This window comes from Solea senegalensis, linkage group LG2, assembly GCF_019176455.1.
Source record: "Solea senegalensis isolate Sse05_10M linkage group LG2, IFAPA_SoseM_1, whole genome shotgun sequence".
Lineage (NCBI taxonomy): Eukaryota > Metazoa > Chordata > Actinopteri > Pleuronectiformes > Soleidae > Solea > Solea senegalensis.
In genome coordinates this window covers 19,537,513-19,549,650 of record NC_058022.1, presented here as the reverse complement: position 1 = coordinate 19,549,650, position 12,138 = coordinate 19,537,513, and the positions used below count along the sequence as shown (strand labels likewise).

Sequence of the window (12,138 nt, the reverse complement as noted above, 5' to 3'; positions counted from 1 at the left end):
ACGTGCTGACAGATAAGGTGGTTTCAACATCATTTTCTCTCGCAGGTTAAAGGTCTTGTTGAGGTTTCATGAATTTCATAATGTCTGAGGTGAGTACTGATGCATTGGCAGGTCTTGCCACACCATCCACGTTGAATAAAATCAATGTTTTTTAACACCATGTATAGTAATATTGAGCGAACTCCAATGACATCCAAAGAGGAGTACTATGGGATATACACACAGTCAGTCCTACATTACATGGAATGCTTGATGTTTTGACTAAAACTTTACATGTCATGTTGTCTGTGTATTAATGTATTGACTGTGCGTTGAGTTGCAGGGAGTGCCGTGTCTTGATGATTAAAGGTATGACAGGTGCATAGCATGCTGGGGTGTAACGACACAAAACTGATAAGTGAACCTCTCCTAGTCATGATGACAGAATGACAGGAATGTACACTTCCCTGTGGCGAGTGACCCATCAGGATAAGTAATAACAGGTAAGGGAAAATCTTACCTGATTTGAATAATAGAGCATTTTTACGTGAACAATCGTGACCACATGGAGACTTTCTGCATTCATTCAATTAACCTTTAAATGAGACAGAAATGTGCTCATCAAAAATAACCACAATTAACCCCAAATGCAGCATATTAGCATTGCTCTCATTCATTCATCAGCTAAAAAAACTTCAGCTGGATGGCACACATTTGAACAAACAAATGAGGAGCTGCTCAGGACAGCTGATCACAATCCTATGAGTCCAACAACCTTTGCATATGTTTTTACCAGCCCTTGTTCCTGGATGTGTTCATGCCAACGGTTTTTCCTCTGCCAGCTCAGCTCATGTTTGTTCCCTGACCTTTGGCATCCTCTTGAGATATACAGAGGTACAGCCCCTTATCTCTCCATCCATCCTGTACCAGGTCAGACAAGCAGGGGTTAAGATACAGCCTTCTATGTAAAACCCACTAAGCAAAGGAGGTATAATATATATGTCTGCAGTTTGTTATCCAGCACATTTATGGTGCTTTTACAACAGACTTCAACTAAACTCCTTTCCCCCCCCCACACACACTATTTCAAACTGACAACCCAACTATACAATTCTGCAGTTTAATGCGTGTAAATTCTGCTGTGAAGAGTCAGTTGTCATCAGTGATGCATGGTAGGGCTGTGACACTGCGCAGGATAATCTGCAGATGCTTCCTGGGTTGCTATGAGGAGAGACTGTAGACCGACCCCTCTCTTGTCATTGGGCTTTTGCAAAGCCTTACAGCCAATAAAGCACCACTAGGTCTCTCTCTCTCTCTCTCTCTCTCCCCCTCTCTCTCTCTCATGCACATCTTACCTACATACACATGCACCAACTTCTTAAAATAAGAACTTTAGATTTCAATTTGATAACAGGTAAAGCATCAAGAAATTCTACTTATTAAACACTGTATATGCTTAAACAGGACCTGTACAAGTCACAACACATGTACAATTGATGAGTATATAATACATTTTATGTTATTTCCATGGCATCTGCACTTTTCTCTTTGCTCACCTTTGCACTGGCTTTCAATGACACAGTATTCCCCTGCAGACTGGCTGTTTCTACCACTTGTGCACCCTTGTCAGTTGAAAAATGAAATGTTGCCATCCTTATAATCAGCGTGATGTATGAGTGATGCACCCCAGTATCTGTGTCATTAAATTTTAAGGCAGAGATAGATAGATGGATGGACGTATGGATAGATATGTGCTTCATGATTGAAAAACCTGGAATATTTTTGGATTATAGCATCATGGCATCGGGCACATAACAAAATATTAAAATATAAATTAAAGAAAATAGTTTAAATGCAGACAAATTACAGAATAATTTATATGAATTACAGCCATAAAAAGATGAATGAAGTGAATGATTACATTTTAATGATGTCATGCATGGAAAATATGCCCAGGTCAAATAAGCTTACAAAGACACCAATTTAAGAAACAAGATACAGTATAGAATATATATCACAGATAATATTACACAAATAAGCATTACTGGTGTTTTTTAGGCTTTTTCCAGGCTTTAGGCACATGGGTAGACACTAAACTTATATTGTCATCATCATTTGCACCAGAACATTTCAGTAAATGTGTTCTTAATTCATCATAATGGAGAAACCTCTTTTCTTCCTGAAAATTTTTAATTCTGACAACTTTGAGGTTGAGGGAAGGATTCCTCTTTGCAACTGAGCTAATAAAAAACTTTGATGATTAAGCACAGTAATTAAGTTAGCTTTGAATGTATGTTTGGAATTTTTGCTATAACAATTCACACAACAGTGATTAAATCAAAAGGTGGCTGCAGACCTTGTATTATATGAGTAGTAAAATAAGGCATGTTTATGGATGCATGATCAAAGGACATCATCTGATACACTGTGGTCACTGGACAAGGAAGTACAAGTACAAACAGTAAACATTGTTCCCGGTAGCTCCTCTTAATGGGTTCTAACAGAATTTAATCGTTTTTTAAGCATCACAAGTGTGCCAATTTTAGCTCAAACTGGGAGGGGCTCTGCAATTTAAATGTCCACATTGTGCAAACTGTGCACAGTTTGCAAAACAGCAACCCTCTATTTGTTATACTTTCTTTCACTCAGACATATGTCTATAATTAACATAACTACACACCAGATGCGTTGTGGCAAAGTGAGAGGTCATTGTTTAGATAAATCAATGATAGCTCGGTTTGGTCGTATGAAAATATCCCGGCATGCTAGCGACGCAAGGCTGAGCCAGGCAGGCAGGCAGGGAGGGGAGGATGATGATGGAGCTAAGATGGCAGCCCTGCTGAGGGTGCTGCCTCTCCGGGGTCAAGAAATAATCAAGGAGCGAATGAAATCAAAGATATTTTAGGGCGGATTTTTGGGAAATGAGCGGCGCCGTTTATGTCATCTGTCAAGAAATTGTGTTAAGGCTCGATGTGATACATTGTCCCGGCGACGAGCACCGTATTGACGCTGTGGCTGCTGGATCAGAAGACCGTAGTTGCGCCACCAGATTGGCTACTATTTGCGCTCATAATCACCGTGGATGTTAATTGTGGTATTTGTGCAACTCGGAATGGGCAATTGATGTGACATGTGGCGGCTTTGATGACAAGCAGATTCCTTCTGATGGCTAGATATCGTCTAGCCGTGATATTATTTGAGTGATATATGCATTGTTCTCCAAAACGATGATGTGTGCTGCTGCTGCGGCAGCGGCCGCCGCCGCCAACGGTGCTGGTGCTGGTGGTGGAATTTTACCCTCTTCATCGCCGTCGATGGGGCTGGGTGTCCGGGTCATTTCTGGAGCAGGAACCGATCTCTCCACTATTGGTTCGGGTATGGGTTCTTGTCCGGCACCAGGAGCCCAGTCGGACTGTCGGACTCGGTACCAGCTTTTACTCTCAGGACGAGCTCTGGCGGAAAGATATAGACGGATTTATACTACAGCGATCAACGACAAAGAGCAAGGGATAAATCAAGGAAGGTGTGTGATTTACGTGTGAAATTAATTAATACTGATAATGTAAGAAGCAGGGCTGTCATTTGTGGTGCTAACTGGGCTAAGCTAACATTAACCCTTGCTCAGCGATACGTCGCAACACCAGCAACATTCATGTAAAAGATATATTCATGGCTCATGACTCAGTCTGACCTTTATCACGCTGGCCATTGTTTTCTTTACTATTAACCCATATTTTGATGCATGGTTAGTGTGCAACTTCTTTAAGAGAGCCACCTTGCTAGGTAGCATTTAGGCTTTGACTTCCCTAGCTTATCCGTGACAGCTAAGCTAACATTTGTTAACCCTCTACGCGGGGTATTTTCAGTACTGCTGCCCTCTCGACGTTATAAACGTTGTTTCACTGAATGAATCAATGAAGGGAAATTAAAAATTATACAGCCTTTAATCCAAAAACAAGCTAGCTGGACAACTGTCATCATGGCAGCAGATTGTCAATTTGTTATGAGTAAGTAGCTGCTACTCGGCTGAACGTAAACAGTGTAATATAATGCTTTAATTTCGTTCGTTAGACATGTCCAACACGCATCATTGTTACTGTCATGTTATGTATAATTTTAGCAGCGCACATATTATGCCAAAGGCGTCACATTATGGTTAGCAAGCGGAATAAGGAAGGCACTGACAGAAAGGAAGCTTAAATGCAATATCACGCAATGCCAACCCGCTGAAAACCAAAGAACGCAGAAAGCTAGCAAACCACAAAATACGTAAAAAAGCACCAGCCCTTTCTCTGCTTATGTTAACATCTCGAGTTTTACTTGGATCAAATAAGGGAGTGATGTGCACTCAAACTATACAATTTTATCACGCATCGTGATACAATACTAGTGAATTATTGTGAAGGGGAGCCTGCGTATTTCTAGTCAGCCTTGTAATTTTAGTCATTTATTTTTCTCAACATTACTATACCACGTTTTCTGAAAGTGATATAGGTAAATGGATTTTACTAGTGCTACAAAAATACTGACATCACCAAACAAATATACGAATGTTACAAAAATAAACTTACTAATGGACCAATTGTAGGTGGAGTACAACACAAAAAAGCATAATAACTGGTTTAAGAGCCATTGTCAGAGTTTATAGCGGACCTTTACAGATATAATTGTATTGCAAGTTAAAATAGTTTTACCCAGGATAATTGTGAGATGAAACCTCATATTGTCCCATGACTAATTTAAACACACACACACTAGTGCTCTGGTAATGTCAGACATGTTTTGAGAGAGGATGTGTTAGGAGGTGGATGAACTCATTTGCAGTCAATACAGTTACGTCATTCTGGCCGGTCAGGTTGTGGACTAAGTAGCTGTGTCGTCGCAGCATCCTCCCTCCTGGATTTGTTTTTCTCAGCCCATCAAGTACAGTTGCTTCAAGTATGGGCCATTGAAGCATGGGCAATGAACACAACTCCTGCTGCACTCACATTTTGTTGTCTGATGTTACAAAAAAGAGAAACATAATCCAACTGTTATTGTGGCATATACTAAAGTTTTAGCACCTTACTTATTATGTGGGTGAAACTCCTGGTTTGTGGTCGTGTGGAATATGTAGAGGGGGGATTTGATTCAGCCATATATTAGTATAGTACAGTATAAGTTGTTGATGCAAATTTAATGCAGCACGTCAGGAAAGTGAAACCAACAAGAAGCTGGGTTCGTCCCTAAGGCCAATACATCATACTGCTATAGGTTTAGGGATGGGCCTTGCGGTCCACCTGCTTACTTGAATGCATATGCAAAACAACCTCAGAATATCTCAGAAGTTGAAGTTATCTACAAGAAACATTCAGGAAGACTCCTAAATTAAGAAAAAAACCCAGACCTGAGTTGATTAAAAAAACATTTGCAAGCCGTGACATCTGCCAGAAATGGAACAGAACAGTAAAGTTTGACTTAAACATGCAAAAATGATTTGCAGGTCAGTGCATCATAGCACCACAAAGCCTTATTTTATTGATTTATGTGTATATGTGTATACTAATCAGCAAAAAGACAACAACAGACGACACAAGAACAACTTAATCTTCTTCAAATAAATCATTGTATATTGATCTCATGACACCAATCATTCTTTATCTGATAGAGGAATGAGTTGCATGTGGATAATATGTAGACAGCAGACGAAATTGAGCAACAATTATTAGTTAATGGATAAATTAATTAATGTGCAACTGTATTAATGCATGTGTAATAATTTTAACAATGTAATGCCTCTCTGTGCATGAGTAAATTGAAAACCTTTTTCTCCTTTTTTTTTACTGTTCAATGACAAACAAGACATCAGTAGAGGTCACCTTGGTATCTAGAAAATTATAACAAGATATTTTGACAGTTTCACATTTTGTAGATGCAACAGTTGAATGAGGGACTTGAGGAAACATGAAGCAACTTTTCCTGTGACGAACCACTGGAAATTAAATTAAAGTAATAAAATGATGTAAAAAAAAAAACATTCAGAGATTTATGCAACATTGTACTTTTTTGAGACTAATAATAATTACAATTGAATGAGTTATAGAATTATTTTTTTCTTACATCATGACTTGGCTTAGTTAATTGTGATATTATAAAACTACATTTTGTTCTGTGTGATTAATTGTGGCTTTTACTTCAGCATGTAGTATGTATTGCAATACTAAGTGATCACTCATTACTTTCAGGGGGAAGAAGGCTTTGAGTAAGAAGAAACTGAAAAGGCGACAGAAAATCAAGTCAAAAGTCAAATCAAGAACAAAGGTAAGAGATATTTTATTGTCAAATAAATACACACAGATTAACACTTCATTCATGTCATGCTTCAGATGCTGTTATGAATATGTTCGTTGAGGGTTTGAAAGGCCAAGGTGATGTTGTACAAGAGCTGCATTTAAACCTTTACCACGTTTTCAAGATCACACTATGAAAGTTATTGCATTTCAAACCACACATATGTGGTGTAGCAGTGCTTTAACAATTTCATAGAAACAGATGTCTGCTTTTTTCTCTTTTAAAAGGTGACAATTATTTTTATTGGCTGGGTTGGTCAGGTGTCAGGGAGCTCATCCTCACATAATGCTGGAGAGATGGATATAGGCAGAATGTGAGAAATGGGAGTGGCTCTGGCTTTTGCACGATGTCCTGTTGCTGAGCGACCTAATGTGTTCCACATCTCCACGGCAACGGTCCTCCTTCATTCAAAGCAGGAACCTAGTCTGTATCAGAGGATGCAGTTTTGTTTATTTTTTTTCTTGTATACTTGTATACCAGTCGATCCTCATATTATGTCAAAATAATCCACTGTGACTGTAGTGAGTCACTGTGACTAGTGAGTTCTTGTTGTTTTTCTTCTTCTTGCCCTATAATATTGTTAGTCAATGCTTGGATTTAACTTTATTACAATTTTTTGCAGCAACTTGCAGGCAGAAGCAAGAGAGATGTGATAGTGGCAGAGGAGGACTGAGTTATTTAACAAAGAGTGACCCGCTCATTGAGTTGATGTCCTGGAACATTAGAAGATATTATTTGTTAGAGACAGTGAATACAGTGGTAGGCAAGACAGGCAGGCATGAAAGCACGGGTAGTTACACAGGCAGTTATGCCTCTCACTCTGATATAGTCAGACGAGTGAGATTTCAAAGGGTCTCTTCTCCCTCTTTTGTCTCGAGTCTGTGCTTCTAAACCTTTGAAAGTGTTGTCAGATTAAAAGACAGAGCATAAACACTTTGTCATCCTAATGAACAGAGTTATGTAATGCCTTGTATGCAGGCAGATGAGTTATTTACCTTTTTCTAAAACTATAATTATTATAACAACATAATGGCACAAAATAATACATTCAGTGGAAAATAAATAGTGAGCTGACTTGGAGTGTTGGGCTTTTCCTACTGACTGCTCGTTTGATAAATGATTTAGCCTAAACAGTTAATATTATGTCACCAGGGAGGGGATGTAAACATGCAGCATTCAAGCAGTTGCAAGATGGCTTATTGATAGTCTTCACATGATTTACAATGTCCGTTGTTGTGCTAGATATCCTGTTGTGCTGGGCTTACCCAGCACTTTTCAAAATGTGTTGATATTTCTGACTTCTTGATATCTTTTTAGCTTTGTAACTTGTAAGTCTGTCACTTGGTTTTTTTAAACGAGAGCTGTTAGGCACAAAAATGTAACTAAGATTAACATTGTGCAGATTTGATGAGAATGAGTCAAGGTTGATGATGTGATTTTACAAAGTTAAATCATGTAGAATCACTCTTTTTCAGTAATAGATACACTGGGGCAAAGTAACAGTTAACACAAGCATCTCACAGCAAGAAGCTTGTTGATTGAAGTCCTGGTTTGACTGGGGCCTCTTTGCCTGTTCTTCCTGTGTCTGTCATTGTTGTGTGGGTTCCCCGGCTTCCTCCCATAACCCAAAGACATGCATAGGGAGGTATGGTTAGTAGGAGACTCTAAATTGACTGTATGTGTGTGTGTCAGTGTGGAAGCATGTCACTCACTGTATGTTGGCTCTGTGATAGGCTGTTCAACCAGCTTTTTACTGAATATCAACTGGGACTGGCGCCAGCTCCTCTTACAACTCTCCAAGGAAAAGCAGTTTAGATAATCGATGGGGGTGACTAATACCCAGAAGTGACTATTGTCATTTTATCTAGTGTTATTGTACTGCTTAAGAATTGGTAACTTCTAATGGTGAGACTTCAGTGTGCAGCAAATAGAGGGCTCTCACACTTGTGCTTACTCCTTTTCTGCAATACGTTAAGGAACCACAGTGGCCTTCAGATGCCAGAAAGGACGTAAAACACTCTTTCCCAACTCTCTCCACCCTTTCTGCTGTTTCGTCCTTCTTTGCTGGTTTATACATTTGGGTTTATGTTGGTTAAGCTGGTCTTCTTCATTTGTGTAGTAAGCTACTTGTTCAAACTGCACATCCATAAGGTCTGCTTTAAAACATGGCGGCACAAAATGGCCACCTCTGTAAAACAAGTTTCTTGCCTGCAGTACATATACACGTTTTTTTTCTTTCAAAGCTATGCTTTGTGTAGTAGCATTGACATTCATTTTGAGTCACATAGTAGCTAAGCATCACTTTCTCTGAAGGAAAGACTCACATTTCAATCCTTTAGAGATGGATGACTTACCCTGTGACTGGACTGCACTGGGAGCAGTGAGTTGAAATGTGCAGATGTCTTAACTGTGGTCAGAGGCTCCATGCCAGCCTTTTCTAAAGCTTTTACATGGCCATTAAGTCATTATCGAAGTAGAGTCTCAAAGACGAGAGAGAAACCATCAGATGAGCTATGGTAAGAAGGAAAGTGATTTACTTTAGTTCAGCCATATAGATATGTGGCAATATCTCAATATTATAAGGATATTGACAAAACCGATTAGTACTAGATATCTTTTAAAATTAGATTTTTATTGTTTGTCATTAATTGTTGCTTATCAATGGACACACTGTTTAGGTGAAAACACTATACTATGGTGTCGACACAATGAACTCTGGGTAATCATTCAGATACCCTGCTGTAAGGTAACTTGTGCAGCATACAAGCAAGAGTAAATAATAAAACAATTTCAAAGACTTGTTGTCTCCATGTTTTCTCCCTATTAGCATAACCACACATGGCTAACATGTGTGGCAGGGAGGAGAGAGGTCATGTGATCACATAGGCCCACTAGTGGTCATTTGACACTGAATCCTGCTCACTGCTGCAGCAGCGAGGAGGGCTTCTGCTGCAAGCATACGTGAAATGTGACATGTGTGTGTTTAATCTTTTTTTAGCCAAGTAATTTAAATATTCAATGTCAATTTGCATATCTTTAAAACGATAATCACAATATTATCTTGGACGATATGTCTTGCCCACCTTGAGTGGACAACCACTCTGACATTATCCTGTCAGATAAACTTGAACTCATAAAATAATTCCTTGGTTTATAATTTAACCTTCATCACGTTTTAACTCTGGGATGATGCTTTGATATTTGCATCATGGTGTCATATTGATATGTAATGCTCTTTGGACATCATGCTGATGATTTTATTGCTCAGAGAACTTGCATGCAATACATGTCATGTGCTTCAGAATGACAGGTACACAGATAACCGATGTGTTGAAACAAGCTGTGTGGCTTTGAGGCAGGAACATGCACAGCCACAGCCAAAACTACAGATATTATGGCGAAGTCTGACTGCTTGTCAAGGACAGCTGATGGATTTTATTTGACTCTCCACCAGCCCAGAGACACTGTGGGATTTCTCTTGATTTATTGTATTGTTGTGGGACAAATTTGAGTAGCTAGAGTGTAGAGCAGAGGTTACTAATCGGGGTATAGTAAATAACTCTATTAGTCCAAACTAATGTTTGTGTAAGGGTGACTCCCTGATTCTCTTAAGGATTACACATGTGTTGTTTAACTTGTTATTTCTGACTCACAATAATGCTTACTCTTATTTCGTGAAGGAGACAACAGTCCATTATAATAATATAGTATTTGACCTCATAGTGGCACACCAAATAGAAGGATTTTCCTCAACTCATCAATTCAGAGACCAAAATATCATGACGAAGCAAGCACACAAATCGTTAGCAGATACCCCTCTGGTACATGTTCGCCAGAAATGCAGAGCTTCCCATCTCAGTACATTGGTGTTTACTCCACCCTTTTGTTCTGTTTATCTTCCTTGTAGAAACATTTTCTCTTACATCCTATATGGGTTTATAAGGCTTTTTTGCTCTATAAGTGCTCTTTCCAGACAGTTTGTTCCTTTGTGAATGTGTTGCAATCACTTGTACACAAATGCTACATTAGCAGCAAGGCAAAAGACCAATATACTGCACTGTTAGATGAGAGGGAAGCTAATATCCTTCTCCCCAGTGGATTGAGCTGAGAATGAATGACCCCTCTTCCCTAATAGATGACATCACCCACTATGATTGTGATGCCAAAAGCACAGCACTGCAAGAGAAGCACAATTGATCAATATGAGTCTGTAGAGGTTGCCTCAGGACTGTAGTTTAAAAAAAAAAAAAGAAAAAAGTCCTTGCTTAGTGAGTGACAAGGGGAACGTTTCTCAAATTTCTCTGTGGAGCGTAGTTCGTGTTTTCATAATGATTATTTAGATGCAAGTACTTAAGCTTCTCTGTAATGGTTGTATAGTAAACTTTCCCTCTTGGCTTGTCCATCTCATTTACAGTATACCAGTGAGGGTAGACTGGATATTACAATATCTCACACTTCAACTGCACCATTAACTACTGACACCTTACAAAAATGTTTCATCAACCCTGAGCTTTAGCAAAGAGCAGTAGCAATGGATTCAACTCTTACATTCAGTATCTGTCCATGTTTGATTTGTGCCTCATATCCATTTTCTTTTCAACAGTTGAGGTATTTTGTTTTTTTACACAAGGATATAACACTGCATATTAACTTTACCTTTACCCATTTAACCTGAAGGTATCTTACATACTGTGTGGCCATTGTACTCTAGTAAAAGTGTACCTCATAGCTTCTGTGTTGAATGAATAAATCATACATTTCAATAGTATAGTTTCACAATGTCATATCTGTCTACAAAACATACCACACTCTCTGTAATGTTGGATAATCTAATTTACAGTATAGTGGTGCAAGCTTTGTTGAGGTGATCTTCAAATGGTTTACGGTTTATAAAAGTGAGTGAGTGAAAGCAAAATTAAGAGTTATTTGATTTCACACTTTTGTCGGTGATTAAACACGAAGACAGTGTCGGAACAAAGTGTATAAAGACAAATTCATGCAAATAGACGGCTAGTCCCGTAGGTTTATATTTGGCCTTGTTTATACTTTTGCCTTGTGAAACCAGATGAGTAATTACCACACTTACTTTGACAATTTGGCATGTAATTTGGTCAGGGGCTATTAAGAACTGATCTTAGTAACAGTTCTTTTATTGCTGTTTATAAAAAAACGCAATATGACAAAATATGCATTTTGTTAGGGATCAACCTTACTTGGCTTCCCTTTATAATACAGTGGACACAAACAATTGACATTACTGTCTAGAAATGACTCTGTGGTTTGGTTAATAGCTGATCATGACTTGCGGTACTTTCTGTTCTTCCACAGGCAGAGAGTATAGATGGAGCCCTCTTTGTGCCAGACATCAAGCTACACAGCAACCCGTCTGCATTCAATGTCTACTGCAATGTGCGACACTGTGTGCTGGACTGGCAGCAGAGAGAGGCCTCCCTGGCACTGGCGTCCAGGAGCTCGGTGCAGAGTGGCGACTCTGACAGTGAGGAGGAAGAAGAATACCGCGAGCCAGCAGTCAAGTTGCCAAAGGTATGAACGGGGGGATGCATTGGTGGCTTACATATTGGTAGCAGCACTTGCTATCAAGGTGAGAGCCATTCTGTGCTCTCTATCTTGGGGATGTACTGATCCTCATTATTTTCAATGTTATGATCATTTACATGATATCAAAGGTTTGAAAACCCCATCCTGTGAGGATTACAACTCTGTTTCCACCAAGTCCCTCATCTACTCTGCACCTGCTGATTCATCTTTTTTTTTACGTGGAATCAGAGCAGTCACTGTTTAATTCAAGTAATAAACTTTCCAAAAATA

At 39.1% G+C, this 12,138-nt stretch overlaps 1 protein-coding gene across 25 annotated transcripts in view; it reads left to right on the top strand.

Annotated features, from left to right (window-relative positions):
- The first annotated feature begins 2,768 nt into the window (after positions 1-2,768).
- The window catches only part of mycbp2 (MYC binding protein 2), a 54,610-nt gene continuing 45,240 nt past the window's right edge, over positions 2,769-12,138 (top strand). For 24 of the 25 annotated variants that reach the window (XM_044018304.1, XM_044018301.1, XM_044018288.1 and 21 more), the window contains exons 1-3: positions 2,769-3,502; positions 6,204-6,279; positions 11,638-11,853. In XM_044018304.1, coding sequence (XP_043874239.1) covers positions 3,207-3,502; positions 6,204-6,279; positions 11,638-11,853 — 588 coding nt within the window. In that variant the 5' untranslated portion in view covers positions 2,769-3,206. The remainder of the gene's footprint in view (positions 3,503-6,203; positions 6,280-11,637; positions 11,854-12,138) is intronic. The other variant, XM_044018322.1, reaches the window with a different exon arrangement.